The sequence below is a fragment of the Mus musculus genome, chromosome 13, assembly GCF_000001635.26.
Source record: "Mus musculus strain C57BL/6J chromosome 13, GRCm38.p6 C57BL/6J".
Classification (NCBI taxonomy): domain Eukaryota; kingdom Metazoa; phylum Chordata; class Mammalia; order Rodentia; family Muridae; genus Mus; species Mus musculus.
Genome location: NC_000079.6, coordinates 4,488,505 through 4,512,890, shown reverse-complemented (window position 1 = coordinate 4,512,890; position 24,386 = coordinate 4,488,505). Strand labels below are relative to the sequence as shown.

Here is a 24,386-nt window from a genome sequence, read left to right as displayed (position 1 = left end):
GATTAACTCATAATAGATGAATATTGAAGAGAGGTTTTGGCTTGTTCAGATGGAAAAATATCCAGAAGTCTACGGATATTTTCTCCCATGGTGTCAGTGTCACACCAATCCCTGTGTTAGGTAAAGTAACTAAGGAAACTCTGGAAATTCAGTAATTTAATGTCAGATCCATTCTTCAACTTTTGCAGGTTTGGCAAACATTTCATCGTCCAGAACTGGTGCAGGTATGCTTGGAACAATCATTGAAGCAACTCCAGTTAGATTATGTGGACCTGTACCTCATTCATTTCCCAATAGCCATGAAGGTATTAAGTTTGGATAGCCAACAAATTTCAGCTCTAACTTAGAAGTTTTCTGATTAGTTGTACTTTATAAAGTATAAAAACAGCTTGGTTAATTTTAGGAATCATTCCAAATGTTTTATGCAAGGAGTTGATAAGGTTATGTAACTGAAGAGTCTCAGTCATTAATAGTTTGACATTCTAAGTAGTATTTAAAATGTCTCTGCTTTTCAATTCATGTATTACTATAAAATTGCTATGGATTTAAAAATGCTTTTTATTTTATTTTATGTGTATGTTTTGTGCTCATGTATGTCTTGTACCATATCTGTACCCAGTGAGTCCAGAAGATGATATTGAATCCCCTGGGCTAAGAGTGATAAACAGCTATGTACTGCCTCAAGGATGCTAGAAATTGAACCCATACCCTCTGAAAGATCGGGAATTGCTTTTAATTATTGAGTAATCCAGCTCCATATTTGCTTAGTTTTTATTCCAGCAATTTCCACTGGTGACAAGTTTAGCTGTGAGGTATTTTGAAGCTCTAGTTCTTTGAAATCTGTTGGATTCTCTGTATGTTACATCATCAAACAATATCTATGTATACCACTTTAATGCTGGAGAGATGGCTCAGTGTTTAAGAGTACTTGCTGGTCTTACAAAAGACCTTAATTCAGTTTTCAACTCCCACTTCAGGAAGTTCATAATTGCATGTAACTTCAATGCTAAGGAACCTCATTTCTGACCACTTCAACACCTTCAGAGTTGTCTCATACACACAAGTGCATACACACACACACACACACACACACACACACACACACACATAAACAATACACATACCCTCAAACAAATAAACAAATAAACATAGAAAGAAAACAACAAAACAAAGCCCAACAGCCCTCTCTTCTCATCTTTTGTCTATTTGCCAGGTCTGAAGCATGCATAAGCATGAAAAAGACTGATTTTTTTTTTTTTTTTTTTTGTGGATCAATGGTGGAATTTATTGTAGGTCAAAATTTACTGCCACAATATTGCCAAATTTCTAAGTGAATGTGGCATTGAACAGAAACATAAGTCAAGCAAGATAGTCTAAGAACACAGATATAATTTCTTTATTCCAACCAAATTATGTTAAAAAGAAAGCACCACGGTTCTCAAGAACATTCTTTACAACTCTACATTCAGAACATGTGACAAGCACTACATGAAATATTATCACCAACCTGCTGAGAGTTCAAGCCATAGCCCTCTCTTTAGACCAGCTTTGATATTGTGGGTAAATGCATTTGTTGAGAGTTTACTTGACATTTGACTCTGTTCCAGCCAGGAGAGAATTATTTCCCAAAAGATGAGAATGGAAAATTCATATATGATGCAGTGGATATCTGTGACACCTGGGAAGTGAGTACTGGGGATAAAAAGCATGCAGGAATATAGCAAGGGAATGGAGAGTCAGAACGTGAGAGAATGAGGTATATATGCTGTTATAAAAACCAATGGCTGTCTCTTGTGAAGCTATGCCGGGGCCCGGCAAACACAGAAGTGGATGCTCACAGTCAGCTATTGGATGGAACACAGGGCCCCCAATGGAGGAGCTAGAGAAAGTAACCAAGGAGCTAAAGGGGTCTGCAACCCTATAGGTAGAACAACAATATGAACTAACCAGTACCCTGGAGCTCGTGTCTCTAGCTGCATATGTATTAGAAGATGGCCTAGTCGGCCATCATAGGGAAGAGAGGCCCCTTGGTCTTGCAAACTTTATATGCCTCAGTACAGGGGAATGCCAGGGCCAAGAAGTGGGAGTGGGTGGGTAGGAGAGTCGGTGGGGGTAGGGTCTGGGGGACTTTTGGGATAGCATTTGAAATGTAAATGAAGAAAATACCTAATTAAAAAAAAACCAATACTCCTTTTGAGGGCTGGTTTACTTTAGATGTGGGGACCATGTGTCACTGTGCTGTAGCAGAAATAAAGGGGATGTTTACCTACAATGGTAATAAAGAATCTAATTGACTAGGGATAGTTCATGGTCCTCTTAATAATTGATAGTATCATTATACTTGATGTTTTATTTTTCCTAAAATATTGCCAAGAGGTCTCATTTTTTATCTACAGTATTATTTCTATCATTTTGAGTTTTCATTTAATAATTTAATTATTTCAATGTGCATTAGGGTTTGCCATTATGCCTCTGTATGGTACATCTGTTTGAAGGTGTTATATCCCATGAAAATGTAATTACAGACCACCATGTGGGTGCTGGGAATTAAACCTGGGTCCTCTGGAAGAGAACCCAGTGGTCTTTGTGGCTGGGACATCTCTTCAGCCTTCAGTTTTTCATTTAACCTAGTTTATATTTCGGCATAATTTCCTTTCTAGGCCATGGAGAAATGCAAGGATGCAGGATTGGCCAAGTCCATCGGGGTGTGCAACTTTAACCGCAGGCAGCTGGAGAAGATCCTGAGTAAGCCGGGGCTCAAGTACAAGCCTGTGTGCAACCAGGTGGGGATCCTCAGCCTCCCTTCTTATTACTTCCTTTCTTCCTCTGCTGCTGCCACGTGCTATCTGGGGGATAAAAGAACATTAGGAACTGAGCAAAGTTTTGAGACGATCCATTCCTTACCATCTTTGAATTTGTCTGATTTCTGCCATCAGAAGCACATTTATTCTGTCAGTGCCTTGCCCCAGATTATTTTTAGCATTATTAAGAGAAATAGTCACGTTTCTTTATTGCAAACTGTGACTAAATCATACATACATTTGGAATATGTTTCATGTTCAATTCTCATGTCATATTTGAGAATCCATCAATGATTTTGCCTGAGTTAGTCAATTTCTGAAGTTTGGAAAACATTTCATTTTTAACAACTTTATTGACATTTCTTACCTGAGATATCCTTTGAAAATTTTAATCTGGTAAAATTATTTCTGCAAGACAGAGTAAACTTTAATAATTTTCATAATTGTTTTGAGAAAGAAAGCTACTGTAGTGATTACTACTGACTGGGACTGAGTGTTCTTTTATGTGTGTTTTTTTCTTATTTCTTTTATATTCTTTCTTCCCTACAAATCCTCCCATATATCCATTTTTCTCATTCTAATTCAGTTTGTAACACTTTATTTTGATTGATTGCTATTATATACAAATATGTAGGTGTGTTTGTACATAAATGTCTACCTTTATGTAAGTATTTGAGTATAGCCTGCTCAGACTGCGTATACTTATATGTATATGCTATAAGGAATGATCATTTGTTACCACATAGCTGATTGGTATGCCATCATTGGAGAAGGGTATTTCTCCTATTCTCAGAATTCCTTATTTGCCTGTTGTTCTTTCTGAATTTTAGTAAGAAATAATTTATTGTTATTTTTTCATGTACTTGGATAGATTTAATATTTTCCTTTTAATATTGAGATATACATAAGTGACAGTAGTGGGTTGTCCACTTAACTGGTTTTTTTGCTTTCCCTTATGCATTTTTATCAATTTTTGTTTTAGTTTTTCATTTAATAATCAAAATTCGTGAGTCCGTTCCTTGCCTCACATCTGAAATCACTCATGACTCACCATACCAAAACCAGGTCGTTTTATCTATCAAGTAGGATATGGAGCTCACATACCTCAGAATTGTTACTTCTTCAACTGTTCCATCCAACTTAAGTAAGATTTTAAATATGTAAACCTGAAGCGATTAATAAGTGGGAACTCCAAGAAGGTGAACATGTTCAAAATGTGTGACATACTTTATTAAAAATAGATCTGAAACTTCTCAATATGTACAATGAATATAAGGTAACTAAATTATCTAATTATGTTCCTACCCAGAGGGCTCAATGGGTAAATGGTCATGTCTGAAAGCATTTTGATTCCTGGGATCCACATGGTAGAAGGAAACTTGTCTTTTGACCTCCACATGTTCACAATAACATCCACATCTACCACTCCACAAAAATGCATAAATAAATGTAAAATATATTTTACTATGAAGATGTTCATATTTTCTTTTTTTCCATTTTGCACTCCAGCTTCTCTTGCTTCTTCATATTCTATTTTTTCTCCTTTATTTGACTTATGAGTCATAGTCTCTCTGTGAAGCCCAAGATCATCTGAAATTTATTATAACCTAGAATAGCCTCAAATTCATTACAATCTTCCTGCTTCAGCATTACAAAGTGTTGGGTTATGGGCATGAGTCACCACACATGGCCTTACAGTGATAAATTCATTTTAAACATCATTGACTCAGCTGTATAATATTTTAAACAATTTTTTATATTGAATGTAGATTTTTTTATAAATTGGCACGTTTCTATTTTCTCCATCTACAGGTAGAATGTCATCCTTATCTCAACCAGAGAAAACTTCTGGATTTCTGCAGGTCAAAAGACATTGTTTTGGTTGCTCATAGTGCTCTGGGAAGTAACCGTGATAAAGAATGGTAATGCAGACAATGAGAGTCAAACAGAAGGAAAACATTGTTGAATACATATTTTTTTTATCTTATCTCTTCTTATAACTTATTCTGAAATGAACCAGAAACATAGTGAAATTTCATTTTGGGCAGAAAAAATACTATGCTGGCTTTATAATTCCATGTACTGAAAATCCTGGCATATATATCAACCTTCCTATATATTGGAAGTCTTCTAAGAAATCTGTGTTGGAACAGGAATTTAACATTTTGTTGTTGTTTGGTTTGGTTTTTGTATAGGTCAAAATTTTAATGTATCAGAATTTAACATTTCTACCTCTCTTCCAGGGTGGACAAGAGCTTTCCTGTTCTTTTGGATGATCCAGTTCTTGGCTCAATGGCAAAAAAGTACAATCGAACGCCTGCGCTGATTGCCCTTCGCTACCAGGTGCAACGTGGGGTTGTGGTCCTAGCCAAGAGTTTCATTGAGAAGAGGATAAAAGAGAATATGCAGGTGATGAGTTGCTTTGGGTATTAGGCACCTACACAGAATTGCCCGAAATACATTGTTGATAGTCCTATAACCCTAGTGAATCTTTTTACGTTTCCTGTGCATCTGGGCTTTAAGGACATCTCCAGGAACCTTAAATCTTGTTTTACAGAAAGACCACTAATTACAGTAACATTCTATCTTAGCATTATATTGGAAATTTAACCTTAAGTGTGTGGCATGTGTTGCAGGATTTTCTATGTCCCATTACATTAGTGCAGAGTAGGCCTGTGATTGGACAGGGAAAGTTAGGCAAAGCTAAGAGTTGCAGAGACAGAGCATCTCAGAAGAGTGGGAGGAGGAGAGGAGAAAGAAGATGGCTATGGATATGAACCCATGTGACGTTTACCAGCCACAAGTAGTTGTGGTATAATGAGGTTAGATAAATTGAAATAAAGTTTTATCATTATTAATTAGCTCTGAAATTATTGTATTGGCATCTTGCAAATTGTGATATTGTTGATACATAAATCTGATTGGTTAATTAAGCTTTAAGAGTTTTAATTATATTGGGGAATTAGGTGATGTGATTGCTGACTGTGGGGTGCATGGGAGCTAGAGGAACTCGGGGGAGGGGCTCCAGAGAAATGGCAGTCAAAGGGACCTCTGAGTGAAATGGCATGGCAAGAGCCCTTTAGCCCTCTGGTTTCCGGCACTACTGCAGGAACGTGCCAGTTCATCTTTTAATATTTCCCACACAGTCATGTTTTCTTCTTCGTTTTTTGAAATGAGGTCACTACAAGGTGACTTACATTTTTAAAATTATATGTGGTATATTTTTATATTTTCCTGTACAGACTCATATTTTATTTAATATTCAGGTCTTTAATCACTTTGAATGCAGTCTATATCAACTTTTTTATTACGTCTTGACTCCTTGAGAGTAATTGTCTGCTCATTGAAAACAGGGAATCAAGTATTCCCTCAACACAATTAGTGCTAACATCAATCCACAACTATGTATTGAATCATTATAAAAAGTCACTAATGTAGCTTATTGGTTTATGGTTAGAGATTTGTGTGGGATGGTCTGATCCCAGTCAGGCTATTCTAATCTTGGCCAGGCTCTCCCTTGTTCTGCAGTGAAAAGGCTCACACATGTGATGAGCTGTGGGGTGTGTGCTCCAGCGAGCTTACTAGAACAAGTCTTTCCTCTCTGTACTGTTATCATCCTGCTGGCCAGTGTCCTCACATTACACCATCACCAAGTAGTGAATCTTATACAATGTTTTCATGTGTAAACTTTTGTCAGATATACCATTCCTTCTCATTATGCAACAGAGACTCAAGACATGTGACCACGATTATTCCACATCCTAATGTAGACAGTGCTACATTCATTAATTACAGAGTGAACCCTGGAAGACACAAATAAGAGGAGATGTTCTTGTAGTCTATCTGTTTCATTTTTTCATTCTGTAAGTTCACTGCTCTTAGATTTTGGTTTTGCTGAAATACTTCAGTCCAAAATGTACCATTTCCCCATTACTTTAAATTAGAATTTATCATGCATAGGGGTTCTTTATCTACAGATTCAGATTCTTAATCACTTCTTTTCCCTAGCTCGCTCGCTCTCTCTCTCTCTCTCTCTCTCTCTCTCTCTCTCTCTCTCTCTCTCTCTCTCCCCCTTTCTTTTTGTGGCTGACTGGTGTTAATCTGTCCTGCATGAAACACACCCATCCTCTTTCCCATTACCTTAAAAATCATCATTCTCTATCCATTCCAGATTATTCTTAAGTTTGATCAGAATTGCTGTTTATCATTTCACATATTGACGAAAACACACTTAAAATTTAAAAACGGACAAATAGTTTGTTGACAATGAGCCTATTTCTAAACTCATTTGTAACATTGATTAAAGTATTTCCTTTTAGAGATGTGTCCACCTCCCAGATGACTTAACTCTCACTTTTACACGAACGTATATAGGTCGTGGTTATTCTATATGAATTAATCTCTTATAGGAATTTTCAATCAATTGGCCAGTTTCCCCTTGTAGGATTTAAGTATTTGTTTGACAGAGTTGATATTGCATTGAACATTTTTATTATTGTAGAGACGGTGGCTGTTTGACAGTATTCAGAGGTTCAATCAATCAATCAATCAATCATCATCATCTTAATTATAGATTTTTCCTTTTATTCAAGTAGTTTTATGTATGAATTGCTAACTTCCTTAAGATTCAAACCAATGAATTTGTACTTATTCTGTTCTTTAATATTGAGTCAGAGAAAACATAATTTTTACTGATAGCTTTCTGGTGTTTCATTGACGGCCAAATGTGCAAAAAGATTAAATAAATTTTTGAAAGAAGAGCCTGTTACTTAATATGAATGATCTTAAGGCATTCTAATCATCTTTTTCTCAGTGTTAGCATTCAGAGAACTTTGGTTTCATGAGCCCATTTGCTTCCATTTGTTAACAATAGGAAACCATCATATTGACTAAATTGACCACGTTTTATAAAAGGCAATTTTCTTGATGGTACTTCTTTGCTCTTTGAAGATTAGTTACTAATATTTACAGGAGTCTTACCTTGAATTGCATTAAGATGGCATTTTTTATATTCTGATTGCTAACGTCTTAGGCATAAAATAAAACTATGTTGATGAGACTATTTACTTGGAGTCACCCATCGCTTCTTGCTCTTACAGTCTTTCTACTTGCCTTCCACACAGACTCTTGAGCACTGAGAGGAGGGGTTTAATGAAAAGGCTCTCTAATAGGTCTAAGTGTTCCCAAGTGTTTCACTGTCTGCACATTGTACAATTCTGAGTCACCATGTTAATGAGCATGAATTTCATGAAGCCTCTCTTATGATGGATGAATAATGCTTTCATCTATGGGTATAGAAATATATCATTAGGAGTCATTTTATTGCCATATTCCAACTACAAGGGGACTGAAGTACATACAAATTCACAGAGACTTTCAAAGAATAAAAAAGTCTGCACACATTTAGGCAAGTAAAAAAAATCAGAATTAAAATGGGGAAGTAGATGCAGAGTCCAACCCCTAAATAATAAGAAGCTATTTGCCACTGACACCTGGTGGAGAGAATCTCTTTTCTCCAAGGAATATCAACTACACACCAGGACAAGCTCCATACCCAGGAATAATTGACTAACAGAAAAAGAACCCAGTTTTTAACTCAGATTTTGTTTTGGTATTTTTTTTTGTCTTATTAAATTTTAGATTATTTTGTTCTTTTTTTTTTTTTAATAGAGATGAGTTTGGGTAGGTAGGGAGGTGAGAGAAAGTTGAAAAACATGGGGGAAGAAAAATGTAATCAAAATATTGTGTGAAAATATTTAAATTAAAATGAAGAAAAATTTTGATGAATGACAACTACTGAATTATGTTAAACATTTAAACTACTGTGCTAATTTATTTGAACCTACAAAAAGCATGATTAAGACCATGCTTGGAATTATAGTGCATTTGCTCCTTGTTCAGCTTACTTATTAACACCTTTGTGTATGAGATTGTACATATTAATTCAGATTTCTCTCTCTCCTTTCTTTATTATTATTTTTTATTTACATTTCAAATATTGTCCCCCTTCCAAGCCTCACCTCGAATAGGCTCCCCACTCCCATGCCCAGGCACTACACCTCTAAGAGTGTGCCTCCCACCCATCCACCCATTCCCACCTCACCTCTCTAGCATCCCCCCTCTCTGGGGCATCAAGCTTCCACAGAACCAAGCACATTACCTCCCACTGATGCCAGATAAGACATCTGCTACAAATGTATCAGAAGCCACAGATATACCCATGAATACTCTTTGGTAGGTGGCTTAGTCCCTGGGAGCTCCCAGGGATCCAGATTAGTTGATATTGTTGTTCTTTCTATGGGATTATCATCCCTTTCAGCTCCTTCAATCCTTCCTCTAACTCTTTCTTTGAGGACTGTGGGCTCAGTCCAATGACTGACTGTAAGTATCTGCATCTGTCTCTGTTAGGCTGGCATAGCCTCTCAGAGGACAGTCATAATAAGCTCCTGACAGCAAGGGCTTCTTGGAATCAGCAATAGTGTCTGGGTTTGGTGTTTATGGATGACCAAGTTGGTATGGTCTCTCAATGGCCTTTCCTTCAGTCTATGTCCCCCCACCCCCAATTGTCTCTGCATTTCCCTTAGACAGGAACAATCCTGGGTTAAAAAATTTTGAGATGGGTGGGTGGCCCCACCCCTATACTGGGGGTCATTTCTATCTACTAGAGGTGGTCTCTTCAGGTTCTATCTCTCTGCTCTTAGGCATTTCAACTAATATTATCCCCATTGGATTCTGGGAGCCTTTCACATGCCTGGTGTCTGGGACTTTCTAGTGGCTCCCGCTACAGTTTCCCACCCAAAACTGCTGCATATTTCCATTCATTCTCCTGAACCTCTGGGTTTCTCTCTTGTCTTCCTCCACACTTACCTGATTCTGACTCCCTTTTTATTTTCTCTCTCAGTCACTTCACCCACCCATGTTTCTCCCTCCATTTGCCTCCCTTGATGAATTTGTTCTCCCTTCTAAATAGAGAACTTTGGCCTTCCTTCCTGTTAAGCTTCATTTGGTCTGTGAGTTGTACCATGGTTACCTTGAACATTTTGGCTAATGTCCACTTATCAATGAGTGCATACCATGTATGTAATTTTGAGTTTGGGTTACCTCAGTCCAAATGATATTTTCTAGTTCCATCCATTTGCCTGCAAAAGTCATAATGCCCTCATCTTTAGTAGCTGAGTAGTATTCCACTATGTAAATATACCAGAGTTTTCTGTATCCATTCTTCATTTGAGGGACATCTGGATTGTTTCCAGCTTCTGGCTATTATAAATAAGGCTACTCTGAACATAAATGAGGAAGTGTCCTTATGATATGCTGTGGCATATTTTGCATATTTTGCACCAAAGATAGTGTAGCTGGGTCTTCAGTTAGAATTATTTCCATTTTTTTTCCTGAGGAACATCCAGAGTGATTTCCAGAGTGGTTATACCAGTTTTCCTACCCACCAGCAATGGAGCAGTGTACCTCTTTCTCCACATTTTCACCAGCGTCTGCTTTTACTTGAGTTTTGAACTTAGCTATTCTGATTTGTGTAAGGTCATTTTGATTTGCATTTCCCTGATGATTAAGGATATTAAAAATTTCTTTAGGTGCATATAAGCCACTGGAGATTTCTCTGTTGAGAATTCTATGTTTAGCTCTGTAGCACATTTTTAAGTTGAGTTATTTGGTGTTCTGGAAGCTAACTTCATGTGCTCTTTGTATATTTTGAGTATTAGCCCTCTATCAGGTGTAGGATTTGTAAAGATTATTTTCCCAATCTGTAGGTTGTAATTTTATCCTATTGACAGTTTCCTTTGACTTACAAAAGCTTTTCAGTTTCTTGGGATCCCATTTGACAATTGTTGACATAAGAGTCTGAAACATTGGTATTCTGTTCAGAAAAATATTCCCTGTGCCAATGTGCTTAAGGCTATTTCCCACTTTCTCTTCTATTAGATTAAGTGTATCTGCTTTTATGTAGAGTTCCTTAATCCACTTGGACGGAGCTTTGTAAAAGGAGATAAGTATGGGTCAATTTGGATTGTTCTACAAGCAGACCTTGAGTTTGACCAGCACCATTTGTTGATGATGCTTTCTTTTCTTCACTGTATGGTTTTTTCCTTGTCAAAGATCAAGAGTCCATAGATGGGTGAGCTTAATTCTGGGTCTTCAAGCTATTTGATTCATCAACCTGTTTGTCTCTGCACCAGTAAGATGGGGTTTTTAATTAGATATTTTCTTTATTTACATTTCAAATGTTGTCTCCATTCCTGGTTTCCCATTCAAAAAAAAAAAAAAAAACTCTATTCCCTCCCCATACTCCCTGCACACCAATCTACCCACTCCTTCTTCCTGGTCCTGAATTCCCCTATACTGGTGTATAGAGCCTTCACAGGACCAAGGGCCTCTTCTCCCATTGATGACTGACAAGGGCTTTCTCTGCTACATATGTGGCTGGAGCTATGGGTCTCTCCATGTGTATTCTTTTGTGGGTGGTTTAGTCCCTGGGGTTACTGGTTGGTTGATATTGTTGTTCTTCCTATGGGGCTGCAAACCTTTTCAGCTCCTTGGGTCTTTTCTCTAGATGCTCCATTGGGGACCCTCTGCTCAGTCCAATGGTTGACTGAAAGTATCCACCTCTGTAATTGTCAGGCTTTGGCAGAGCCTCTCAGGAGACAGCTATATCAGGCTCCTGTCAACAAGCACTTGATGGCATACAAAATAGTGTCTGTGTTTTGTGACTGTGTATGAGATTGATCCACAGGTTTGGCTGTCCCTGGATGGCCTTTCCTTCAGATTTTGCTTCACACTTTGTCTCTGTATCTCCTCCCATGGGTATTTTGTTGCCCCTTCTAAGAAAGACTGAAGTATCCACACTTTGGTCTTGCTTCTTCTTGAGTTTAATGTGGTCTGTGAATTGTATCTTGGGTGTCTGAGCTTCTGGGCTAATATCCACTAATCAGTGAGTGTAAACCATGTGGGCTCTTTTGTGATTAGGTTACCTCACTCACAAAGATATTTTCCAGTTCCATCCATTTGCTTAAATTTTTCATAAATTCAGTGTTTTTAATAGCTGAGTAGTACTCCATTGTGTAAATGTACCACATTTTCTATACCCATTCCTCTGTTGAGAGACATCTGGGTTCTATCTAGCTTCTTGCTATTATAATTAAGGCTGCTAAGAACATAGTGGAACATGTGTCTATGAGGAAGTCAGGTGCAAGTCATACGATTTAGCTGCAGTCCCTGGCGCCTTTGGGACTGCCACCACACCAGCTCTTCTTTCGCCTATGCAATCAATGTCCTCTCAATAAACGTGTGCAAGAAGTGGTGCCGAAACCCGGGAAAAGAATCATCTTCAGGCACGAGCGAAGACCCCCTGCTACAGGGAGGATTCAGAACTGCATCACGGGGAAGGAGTGGTTAATAAAGGTTCCTGTAAAACAGACTGTTGAGAAGGATCTGGCATGGATTCAGAACTCTTCAGCTGGGGAACGGTATTGATAAAGAGAAAGAAGAAAGATGAAGACTGAATAAACTGCTGTTAGAAGGACTGGTGGTCTTGTCGTTCTTGCTGGTCGAGAGCGGACGCGACAATTGGTGGCCCGTACGGGGAACCGACTCCCCCACCGAGTTCAGAACTTTCAGCAGTCAGTGTTTGCTGGCAGAGTAAGTTCACAGTAAGTGAAACTTATGACCCCAGGAGTTTGGGAAGGACCTCGGATAAAATAGAGGCAAATATAAAGTTGCCAGGAAGCAGGCACAAGGTAATGAAAGGTTTCCTGCTTTGGGACAAGTCAAGGAACTATGATAACCTCAGTGTTCTGGCATATGCAATACTGTCTGCGTTTGGTGGCTGATTATGGGATGGACCCACAGGTGGGGCAATCTCTGGATGGCCCATCCTTTCATCTAGGCTTCAACCTTTGTCTCTGTAACTCCTTCCATCGGTATTTTATTCCCTATTTTAGGGAGGAAAGAAGTATCCACGTGTTGGTCTTCCTTCTTGATTTCTTTTGTGTTTTGAAAATTGTATCTTGGGTATTGTAGGTTTCTGGGCTAATATCCACTTATCAGTGAGTGCATATCAAGTGACTTCTTTTGTGACTGGGTTACCTAACTCAGGATAATATCCTCCATATATATCCACTTGCCTCAGAATTTCATAAATTCATTGTTTTTAATAGCTGAGTAGTACTCCATTGTGTAAATGTACCACATATTCTGTATCCATTCTTCTGTTGAGGGACATCTGGGTTCTTTCTAGCATCTGGCTGTTATAAATAAGGCTGCTATGAACATAGTGGAGCAGGTGTTCTTATACCAGTTGGAACTACTTCTGGGTATATGCCCAGGAGAGGTATTGCTGGATCTTCCGGTAGTATTATGTCCAATTTTCTGAGGAACCTCCACACTGACTTCCAGAGTGGTTGTACCAGCTTGCAATCCCACCAGCAGTGGAGGAGTGTTCCTCTTTCTCCACATCCTCACCAGCATCTGCTGTCACCTGAATTTTTGATCTTAGCCATTCTGACTGGTGTGAGGTGGAATCTCAGGTTTTTTTTTTTTTTTTTTTTTGATTTGCATTTTCCTGATGAATAAGGATGTTGAACATTTTTTTCAACTGCTTGTCAGCCCTTCGGCATTCCTCAGTTGAGAATTCTTTGGCTCTTTGCCTCATTTTTAAATGGGGTTATTTGAATTTCTGGAATTCAGCTACTTAAGATCTTTGTATATATTGGATATTAGTCCCCTATCAGATTTAGGATTGGTAAAAAATTCTTTCCCAATCTTTTGGTGGCCTTTTTGTTTTATTGAGAGTATCATTTGCCCTACAGAAGCTTTGCAATTTTATGTGGTCCCATTTATCGATTCTTGATCTCACAGCACAGGCCATTGCTGTTCTGTTTAAAAAAAATTTCCCCTGTGACCATATTTTCCAGGCTTTTCCCCACTTTTTCCAGTATAAATTTCAGTGTCTCTGGTTTTATGTGGAGTTCTTTGATCAACTTAGGCTTGAGCTTTGTGCAAGGAGATAAGAATGGATAAATTCACATTCTTCTACATGATAACCACCAGTTGTGCTAGCACCATCTGTTGAAAATGCTGTCTTTTTTCCACTCAGTGGTTTTAGCTCCCTTGTCAAAGATTAAGTAACCATAGGTGTGTGGGTTCATTTCTGGGTCTTTAATCCTATTCCATTTATCTACCTGTCTGTAGCTGTACCAGCACCATGCAGTTTTTATCATGATTGCTCTGTAGTATAGCTTGAGATCAGGCATGGTGATTCCCCTAAAGGTTCTTTTATTGTTTGAGAATAGTTTTTGCTATCCCAGGTTTTTTGTTATTTCAGATGAATTTGCAAATTGCCCTTTCTAACTCAGTGAAGACTTGAGTTGGAATTTTGATGGGGATTGCTTTGAATCTACAGATTGCTTTCAGCAGGATAGCCAGTTTTACTATATTAATCATGCCAATCCATGAGCATGGGAGATCTTTCCATCTTCTGAGATCTTCTTCAATTTCTTTCTTCGGAGACTTGAAGTTCTTGTCATACAAATTTTCCCCTTCCTTAGAGTCACACAAAGGTATTTTATATTATTTGTGACTATTGTGAAGGGTGTTGTTTCCATAATTTCTTTCTCAGCCTGTTTATCCTTTGTGTAGAGGAAGGCCACTTATTTGTTTGAGTTAATTTTATATCCAGCTACTGCATTGAAGCTGTTTATCAGGTTTAGGAGTTCTCTGGTGGAAGTTTTAGGGTCCTATCATATCTTCTGCAAATAGTGATATTTTGACTTCTTCCTTTCCAATTTGTATCCCCTTGATCTTTTGTTGTCGAATTGCTCTGGCTAGGACTTCAAGTGCTATATTGAATAGGTAGGGAGAAAGTAGGCAGCCTTGTCTAGTCCCTGATTTTAGTGGGATTGCTTCGAGTTTCTCTCCATTTAGTTTAATGTTGGCTACTGGTTTGCTATAGATTGCTTTTGTTATGATTAGTTATGGGCCTTGAATTCCTGATCTTTCCATGACTTTTATCGTGAAGGGGTCTTGGATTTTCTCAAATGCTTTCTCAACATCTAACAAGATGATCATGTGGTTTTTGTCTTTGACTTTGTTTATATAGTGGACTATGTTAATGGATTTCCATATATTAAATCATCCCTCCATCCCTGGGATGAAGCATACTTGTTCATGATGGATGATCATTTTGTGAGGATTTTATTGAGTATTTTTTCATCAATATTCATAAGGAAAATTGGTCCGAAGTTCTCTTTCTTTGTTGGATCTTTCTGTGGTTTAGGTATCAGAGTAACTGTGGCTTCATAGAATGAATTCTGTAGAGTACTTTTTGTTTCTATTTTGTGGAATAGTTTGAGGAGATTTGGAATTAGGTCTTCTTTGAAGGTCTGATAGAACTCTGCACTAAACCCATCTGGTTCTGTACTTTTTTTGTTTGGGAGACTATTAATGACTGATTCTATTTCCTTAGGGTAAAAGGGATTGTTAAGATCATTAATCTGATCCTGATTTAACTTTGGTAACTGGTATCTGTCTAGGAAGTTGTCCATTTCATCCAGGTTTTCCAGTTTTGTTGAGTATTGCCTTTTGTAGTAGGATCTGATGATGTTTTGGATTTCCTCAGGATCTGTTAATCTGTCTCCTTTTTCATTTCTGATTTTGTTAATTAGGATACTGTCCCTGTGCCCTCTAGTTAGTCTGGATATTGATTTTCTCAAAGAACCAGTTCCTGGTTTGGTTGATTCTTTGAATAGTTCTTTTTGTTTCCACTTGGTTGATTTAAGCCCTAAGTTTGATTATTTCCTGCCATCTACTCCTCTTCGGTGAATTTGTTTCCTTTTGTTCTAGTGCTTCTAGGTGTGCTGTCAGACTGCTAGTGTATGTTCTTTCTAGTTTCTTTTTGGAGGCACCCAGGGTTATGAGTTTTCCTCTTAGGACTGCTTTCATTGTGTCCCATATGTTTGAGTATGTTGTGACTTCATTTTCATTAAACTCTAAAAAGTCTTTAATATCTGTCTTTATTTCTTCCTTGACCAAGGTATCTTTAAGTAGAGTGTTGTTCAATTTCCACATGAATGTTGGCTTTCTATTATTTATGCTGTTATTGAAGATCAGCCTTAGTCTGTGGTTATCTGATAGGATGCATAGGATAGTTTCAAAAATTTTGTATCTGTTGAGGCCTGTTTTGGGACCAATTATACAGTCAATTTTGGAGGCGGTATCATGAGGTCCTGAGAAGAAGGTATATCCTTTTGTTTTAGGATAAGATATTCTGTAGATACCTGTTAATTACATTTGTTTCACAACTTCTCTTAATGTCCATGTGTCTCTGTTTAGTTTCTGTTTCCAGGATCTGTCCATTGGTGAGAGTGGGGTGTTGAAATCTTCCATTATTGTTGTGTGAGGTGCAATATGTGCTTTGAGTTTTACTAAAGTTTCTTTAATGAATGTGGCTGCCCTTGTATTTGGAGCATAGATATTGAGAATTGAGAGTTCATCTTGGTAGATTTTACCTTTGATGAGTATGAAGTGTCCCCCTCTTTTCTTTTTTGATAACTTTGGTTTGGAAGTCAATTATATTCTATATTAGAATGGCTACTCCAGCTTGTTTCTTCAGACCATTTGCTTGGAAAATTGTTTTCCAGCCTTTTACTTTGAGGCAGTGTCTGTTTTTGTCCCTGAGGTGGGTTTCCTGTAAGCAGCAAAATGTTGGGTCCTGTTTCTGTAGCCAGTCTATTAGTCTATGTCTTTTTATTGGGGAATTGTGTGCATTGATGTTACGAGAAATCAAAGACTAGTAATTGTTGCTTCCTGCCATTCTTGTTAAAGTTGGGATTCTGTTCTTGTGGCTGTCTTCTTTTAGGTTTCTTGAAGGATTATTTTCTTGCTTTTTCTAGGGTGTAGTTTCCATCTTTGTGTTGGTGTTTTCCCTTTATTATCCTTTGAAGGACTGGATTCGTGGAAAGATATTGTGTGAATTTGGTTTTGTCATGGAATACCTTGGTTTCTCCATCTATGGTAATTGAGAGTTTTGCTCGGTATAGTAGCCTGGGCTAGGATTTGTGTTCTCTTAATGTCTGTATAACATCTGTCCATGATCTGGCTTTCATAGTCTATAGTGAGAAATCTGGAGTAATTCTAATAGGCCTACCTTTATATGTTACTTGACCTTTTCCCCTTACTGCTTTTAATATTCTGTCTTTATTTAGTGCATTTGTTGTTCTGATTATTATGTGTCAGGAGGAATTTCTTTTCTGGTCCAGTCTATTTGGAGTTCTGTAGGCTTCTTGCATGTTCATGGGCATCTCTTTCTTTTGGTATGGGAAGTTTTTTTTTATAATTTTGTTGAAGATATTTCCTGGCCCTTTAAGTTGAAATCTTCATTCTCATCTACTCCTATTATCCATAGGTTTGATCTTCTCATTGTGTCTTGGATTTCCTCGATGTTTTGAGTTAGGTGCATTTTACATTTTCTTTGATTGTTGTGTCCATGTTCCCTATGGAATCTTCTGCATCTGAGATTCTCTCTTCCATCTCTTGTATTCTGTTGCTGATGCTCACATCTATGATTCCTCATTTCTTTCCTAGGGTTTCTATCTCCAGAGTTGTCTCCCTTTGTTTTGTTTTTTTTTTTTTCAATGTTTCTACTTCCGTTTTTAAATCTTGGATGGTTTTGTTCAATTCCATCACCTGCTTGTTTGTGGTTTCCTGTAATTCTTTAAGGGATTTTTGTGTTTCTTCTTTAAGGACTTCTACCTCTTTAGCAGTGTTTGCCTGTAGTTCTTCAAGGACTTCTACCTGTTTAGCAGTGTTCTCCTGTAATTCCTTGCGGGATTTTTGTGCTTTCTTTATAAGGGCTTCTACCTGTTAAGCAGTGTTCTCCTGTATTTTTTTTCTTTTCTTTTCCTTTCTTTTCTTTTCTTTTCTCTCTTTTTCTTTCTTTCTTTCTTTCTTTCTTTCTTTCTTTCTTTCTTTCTTTCTTCCTTTCTTTTCTTTCTTTCTTTTTTTTTGTTTTGTTTTGTTTTTTTGAGACAGGGTTTCTCTTTCTCTGTATAGCCCTGGCTGTCCTGGAACTCACTTTGTAGACCAGGCTAAAGGTGTGTGCCACCATGCCCGGCTCTCTCCTGTATTTCTTTTAGTGAGGTATTAATGCCCTTCTTAAAATCTTCTACCACCATCATGAGATTTGATTTTAAATCCATGTCTTCCTTTTCATGTGCGTTGGGGTATGCAGGACTAGCTGTGGTGGGTGTTCTGGGTTCTGATGATGTCCAGTGTTCTTGGTTTCTGTTAGTAAGATTCTTACGTTTGCCTTTCATCATCTGGTAATCTCTGGTGTTAACTTTCACACTGCTTCTGACTGGAGCTTGATCCTCGTGTGATTCTGTTAGCTTCTGTCAGCACTCCTGGGAGTCCAACTCTCACCTGAGTTCTAGTGGTCAGAGAACTCTCTGCAGGCTAGCTCTCCTCTTGCAGGGTAGGTGTCCAGAAGTCTGGAGCTCTGATCCACCTCCTGAGTCCTAGGGTCAGAGCCCTCCCTGTAGACTCTCCTCTGGCAAGGAAGGTGCCCAGGGGTCTGGGTCTCAGCTCTGCCTCTTGGCTGAGGATGAAGGCACAAGGGGACCCTGTCCAAGAAGCTCTGTTGCTTCTGTTGCCCAGTGCTCTTAGGTGATCATGAGGTCCTGGGTATGCTAGGGGTCCTGCGTTGTGGAGAGTCCTCTGGGGCCCTAGATGCCCTCTGCTGGGTTCACACAGAAGATGGAGAGGCTGGCCCGACCTGAATGAATCCCAGCCTCTGGTCAGGCAGGGTTCCTTTGTCCCTGTTCCTGCTGGCACAAGGCCCTCCATGATTCTTTGGAGCTGATATTGTGTTCCACTCACCCGTGATTCCAAGTTGATCCCGAGGTTCTGAGATGTGGAGAGTACTCTGGAGCCCTTAATGGCCTCCGCTGGGTTCAGACGGAAGATGGAAGGGCTGGTCCCGACCAGAACTGATCCCCCTTCCATGACTTTTATCATGAATGGTTTTTGGATTTTGTCAAATGCTTTCTCAGCATCTAATCAGAGGACCATATGGTTATTTTCTTTGTGTTTGTTTATATAATGGATTTCATTGATGGATTTCTGTATATTGAACCACCCTTGCATCCCTGAGATAAAGTCTAATTGATCATAATAAATGATCATTTTGATGTGTTATTGGATTCAGTCAGTAAGAATTTTATTAAGGTTGAATTGAATAGTCTTCATTCTGTTTCTATTTTGTGGAATAGTTTGAAGAGTATTGTTCTTAGGTCTTCTTCGACCCATCTGGTCCTGGACTTTTTTTTTTTTTTTTTTTTTTTTTTTTTTTTAGCTGGGAGACTATTAATGACTGTTTCTATTTATTTAGGGGTTATGGGGCTCTTTAGATCTTTAGATATTTATCTGATCCTGATTAAACTTTGGTACCTTGTCTCTTTCTAGAAAATTGTCCATTTCATTCAGATTTTCCAGTTTTGATGAGTATAGGCTTTTGTAGTAGGATCTGATGATTTTTTAGATTTTCTTAGATTCTGTTGTTATGTCCCCTTTGCCATTTCTGAAATTATTTTTTGGATACTGACTCTATGCACTCTGATTAGTCTGGATATGGATTTATCTATGTTGTTGATTTTCTCAAAGACCCAATTCCTAGTTTGTTTGATTCTTTGCATAGTTCTTTTTGTTTCTGGTTGATTTCAGCCCTGACTTTGATTATTTCCTGACATCTACTCCTCTTGGGTGAATTTGCTTCATTTCTTTTTAAAGCTGTTAGATGTGCTGTCAAGCTCTTAGTGTATGCTCTCTCCAGTTTCTTTTTGGAGGAACTCAGAGCTATGAGTTTTCCTCTCAGGGCTGCTTTCATTGTGTCCAAAAAGTTTGCATATATTGTGGCTTCATTTTCATTAAACTCTTAAAAGTCTTTAATTTCTTTCTTTATTTCTTCCTTGGCCAAGTTATCATTGAGTAGTGTTGTTCAGCTTCCACATGTGTGTGGGCTTTCTATTGTTTATATTATTATGAAGACCAGCCTTAGTCTGTGCTGTTCTGATAGGGTGCATGGGATTATTTCAATATTTTTGTATCTGTTGAGACCTGTTTTTTTGACTGATTATATGGTCAATTTTGGAGAAGGTACCATGAGGTCCTGAGAAGAAGGTATAATCTTTTGTTTTAGGATGAAATGGCCTATAGATATCTATTAAAACCATTTGTTTCATAACTTCTGTTAGTTCAACTGTGTCTCTGTTTAGTTTCTATTTCCATGATCTGTCCATTGATGAGAGTAGGGTGTTGAAGTCTCCCACTATTATTTTGTGAGGTACAATGTGTGCTTTGAAATTTAGTAAAGTTTCTTTTATGACTGTGGGTTCCCTTGCATTTAGAGTATACATGTTCAGAATTGATCATTCATCCTGGTATATTTTTCCTTTGATGAGTATGAAGTATCCTTCCTTTTAAATATCTTTTGGTTGAAAGTTGATTTTATTCATTATTAGAATGGCTACTCCACCTTGCTTCCTGGGACCATTTGCTTGGAGAATTGTTTTCCAGCCATTTCCTCTGATGTAGTGTCAGTCTTTGTAACTGAGGTGATTTTCCCATATGTTGGGTCCCGTTTCCATATCCAGTCTGTTAGTCTATGTCTTTTTATTAAGGAATTGAGTCCATTGATATTAAGGGCAAATGAATGTTTCTTTATGTTCTTAGAGGTGGAGTTATGTTTATGTGGCTATCTTCCTTTTGGATTGTTAAAAGATTATTTTCATGCTTTTTCTAGGGTGTAACTTCCCACCTTGTATTGGTGTTTTCCATTTATTATCCTTTGAAAAGCTGTAAGTGTGGAAAGATATTCTGTGAATTTGTTTTTGTTTATGGAATATCTTAGTTTCTTCATCTGTGATAATTGAGAGTTTTCCTGGGAATAGTAGCCTGGGCTGGTATTTTTGTTCTCTTAGGGTCTCTATGATGTGTGCCCAGGATCTTCTAGCTTTTATAGTCTCTGGCAAGAAGTCTGGTGTACTTCTGATAAGTCTACATTTATATGTTACTTGATATTTTCCCTTACTGATTTTAATATTCTTTCTTTGTTTTGTGCATTTGGTGTTTTGATTGTTATGAGACGGGAGGAATTTCTTTTCTGGTCCAATAAATTTGGTATTCTGTAGGCTTCTTTTTTGTTCATGTGCATCTCTTTCTTTACGTTAGGGAAGTTTTCTTGTATAGTTTTGTTGAAGATATCTACTGGCCCTTTAATTTGTGAATCTTTGCTCTCTTTTATACCTACTATCCTTGGTTTGGTCTTTCATTGTCTTCTGGATTTCCTGGATTGTGTGTGTGTGTGTGTGTGTGTGTGTGTGTTAGGAACATTTTGCGTTTTGCATTTTCTTTGACTATTGTGTCAATATTTTCTATGGCATCTTCTGCACCTGATATTTCTCTTCTATTTCTTGTGTTCTGTTGGTGATGCTTACATGTATGACCCCTATCTCTTTCCTAGATTTTCTATCTCCAGAGTTGTCTCCATTTGTGCTTTCTTTATTATTTCTACTTCCATCCATCCTGGATGATTTTGTTCAATTCCTTCACATGTTTGGATGTGTTTTCCTACAATTGTTTAAGGGATTTTTGTGTTCTTTCTTTACCGGTGTTCTCTTATTTTTCTTTAAGGGAGTTATTTCTTTCCTTCTTAAAATCCTCTATCAGCATCATGAGATGTGATTTTTAAATCCAAATCTTGTTTTTCCAATGAGTTGGGGTATCCATGTCTTGCTGTGTTAGGAAAACTGAGTTCTGATGATTCCAAGTAGCCTGGGTTTCTGTTGGTAATGTTCTTACACTTGCCTTTCTCCATCTGGTTATATCTGGTGTCAGTTTGTCTTGCTATTTCTGGCTGGAACTTGTCAATCCTGTAGCCTGTAAGCCTGTGTCAGCACTCCTGGGAGACCAGCTCTCTTGTGGCAGAACTTGTGTACAGAGAGCTCTGGAACAGCCCAAGTTCTGGATGCAGATAGCAACTGGAAGGATCCTGTCCTAGCTGTTCCACTGTTCCTATGTCCTGTGTGCCCCCAGCTGGCCCTGCTCCAGACAGTTATTTTAAAGAAAGTAGAGATCTCACTTCTTGGCCCGGGAGTGCAAGCACTCCTGGGAGACCAGCTCTCTCCTGGCAGGACTCATGAACAACAGGCTGTGAAAAAACGATGTGATTATTGTCACTATTGGTCTATAGTGCAGCTTGAGGTTAGGGATGGTGATTACCTCAGACGTTCTTTCATTGTTGAGAATTATTTATGCTATACTGGGTGTTTTGGTTTTCCATATGAAGTTGAAAGAAAAGAATTTAGTTGGAATTTTGATGGGAATTGCATTGAATCTGTAGATTGCCATTGGTAAGATGGTCATTTTCACTGTTAATCCTACTGATGCATAACCATGGAAGATCTTTCCTTCTTCTGAGATCTTCTTTGATTTCTTTATTCAGGGACTTGAAATTCTTGTCATACAGATATTTCACTTGCTTGATTAAAGCTACACCAAATTATTTTATAGTATCTGTGACTATTGTGAAGAATGTTGTTTGCCTAATTTCTTTCTCAACCTGTTTATCCTCTGTATAGAGGAAGGCTACTTTCATATGTGATATTCATCACTTAATGATTTAATGAATATGTGCTTTCTTTCTTGAATATATTAAGTAGTTTATCTGCAACATTTAGTGTGGTACATTTGTAATGGGCAGACTGGAAAGTATGCAGTATAAATATAATAATCAAGTTCCTTTTGTATGATAGGTTTTTGAATTTCAGTTGACTTCGGTGGACATGAAAGTTCTTGATGGCCTGAATAAAAATATCCGATACATAGGTAGTTCTATGTAAGTAATTTCCTTTTAAAATTAATTTTAATAATTAAATATTTTATTTATTTACATCCCAAATGTTGCCCCTTACTGGTCCTTGCTTGAGGAGTTCTTCCTCCCCACTTGCCTCTCGTAGCCTCTGAGAAAGTCCCCCAACATACTTCCACTCTGAGACATCAAGTCTCTATAGGAGAATTAGGCACATCCTCTCAAACTGAGGCAGTCCTCTGCTACATAGTACAGGGGGCTTGAATCAGCCAGTATATGTTCTTTTGTTGGTAACGTAGTCCCCAGGACTTCCCAGGGGTCTAGGTTATTTTTCACTGGTGGTCTTGCTATGGGGTGGACAACCCCTTCAGTCCCTTCAATCATTCCCCAAACTCCTGCACTGGGATCCCAACCTTAATCCAATACCTCACTGGGAGTATCTGCATCTATCTCCATCAGCCCCTGGATAGAACTTCTCAAAGGACTCCCATGTTAGTCTCCTATTTTCAAGCAAAACATAGCATCAGTAATAGTGTTAGGGTTTGGTGTTTGTCCATGGGATGGGTCTCAAGATGGGCTGGTCATTGGTAGCCCATTCATCCAATCTCTGCTCCACTTTTGTCCCTGCATTTCTTTTAGATGGAACAAATTTAGGTCAAAAAATTTATAGGTAGGTTTATATCCCCATCTCTCCAATGGTGTCCTGTCTGATGACTGGAGGTGGTCACTTCAGGTTCTATATCCCCACTGTTTGACATTTTACGCTAAGGTCATGTACATTGAGCCTTGGAGGGTTTCCCATGCCAGGGCTCTGGGATTTTCTTGAGGTTCCCCCTCAACCCCAGCTCCAGCAGCTACATATTCCTATTCATTCTCCTAGCCCTTAATAAACATATTTTACTCCAATTTTTTTCCTGAGCTGAGTATAACATAAATATTAGTAGTTTCCTTAATTCAAAAAAGAAGTCCAGAGACAACATTAATCAGGAAAAAGACAAAAGCTTTAACAACTATTTCCAGCCTCCTGTGAATTCTGTCCTGTGGCCTGAGCAGGAGGTGTGGAGCCTGGCTCAGGCAGACCTCCTGAACTTACTGTTCTCCTCCTGTTTTATGGAAAGTTTTGGGTCATCAGTGGTGAAGGATCTGTATCCTTCATTTAGGCTCTGAATTGGTATGTCCTGGGATTTACACTTGAGGCAATTCAATAAGTCTATTGAAACATTTTCAATTCAACATCATGTCATGTGTCCTGCCACCTGCTTAATCAAATGTGTGACCATCCTTCTTGTGGTCTATGATATTTCCTCTTAATGAAATTGTTCATTTAATTCAGACAATTTAATGTTGCAATGGAATGAATGTTCTAGTTTGTTTATATTGCACCCCCAGGACTAAACATTGTGCTTATGACACCAATAACTGGCTTAATGAATTCTATAGCTCATTTGGTATTGTTTTTCTAGAATATCAATACCTCAATGTTGAATATTCAGAAGTTATAGAGAATAAGATTATAGCCATCACTATATCATGTGGAAGCCAAACCCACATGATGAAGAACTTGTAGACAACAAGAAATTTTACTCTTCCTTGACACTCCATATATTTTATAAATTTGAGGTAGAAAAATTATATGTATGTTATAGTTATATGTATAACACTTTCTATATAATATTATACATATATATGTATGTATGTATATATGTATATAT

General features: G+C 38.0%; 1 protein-coding gene across 4 annotated transcripts in view; it reads left to right on the top strand.

Moving 5' to 3' along the window:
- Positions 1 to 24,386, top strand: part of Akr1c20 (aldo-keto reductase family 1, member C20) — a 36,499-nt gene that overhangs the window by 10,464 nt on the left and 1,649 nt on the right. Inside the window, exons 3-8 of one of the 4 annotated variants that reach the window (NM_001311132.1) lie at positions 189 to 305; positions 1,608 to 1,685; positions 2,661 to 2,783; positions 4,614 to 4,723; positions 5,045 to 5,210; positions 22,619 to 22,701. In NM_001311132.1, coding sequence (NP_001298061.1) covers positions 189 to 305; positions 1,608 to 1,685; positions 2,661 to 2,783; positions 4,614 to 4,723; positions 5,045 to 5,210; positions 22,619 to 22,701 — 677 coding nt within the window. The remainder of the gene's footprint in view (positions 1 to 188; positions 306 to 1,607; positions 1,686 to 2,660; positions 2,784 to 4,613; positions 4,724 to 5,044; positions 5,211 to 22,618; positions 22,702 to 24,386) is intronic. The other 3 variants (XM_030247130.1, XM_006516466.1, XM_006516465.1) reach the window with 3 other exon arrangements.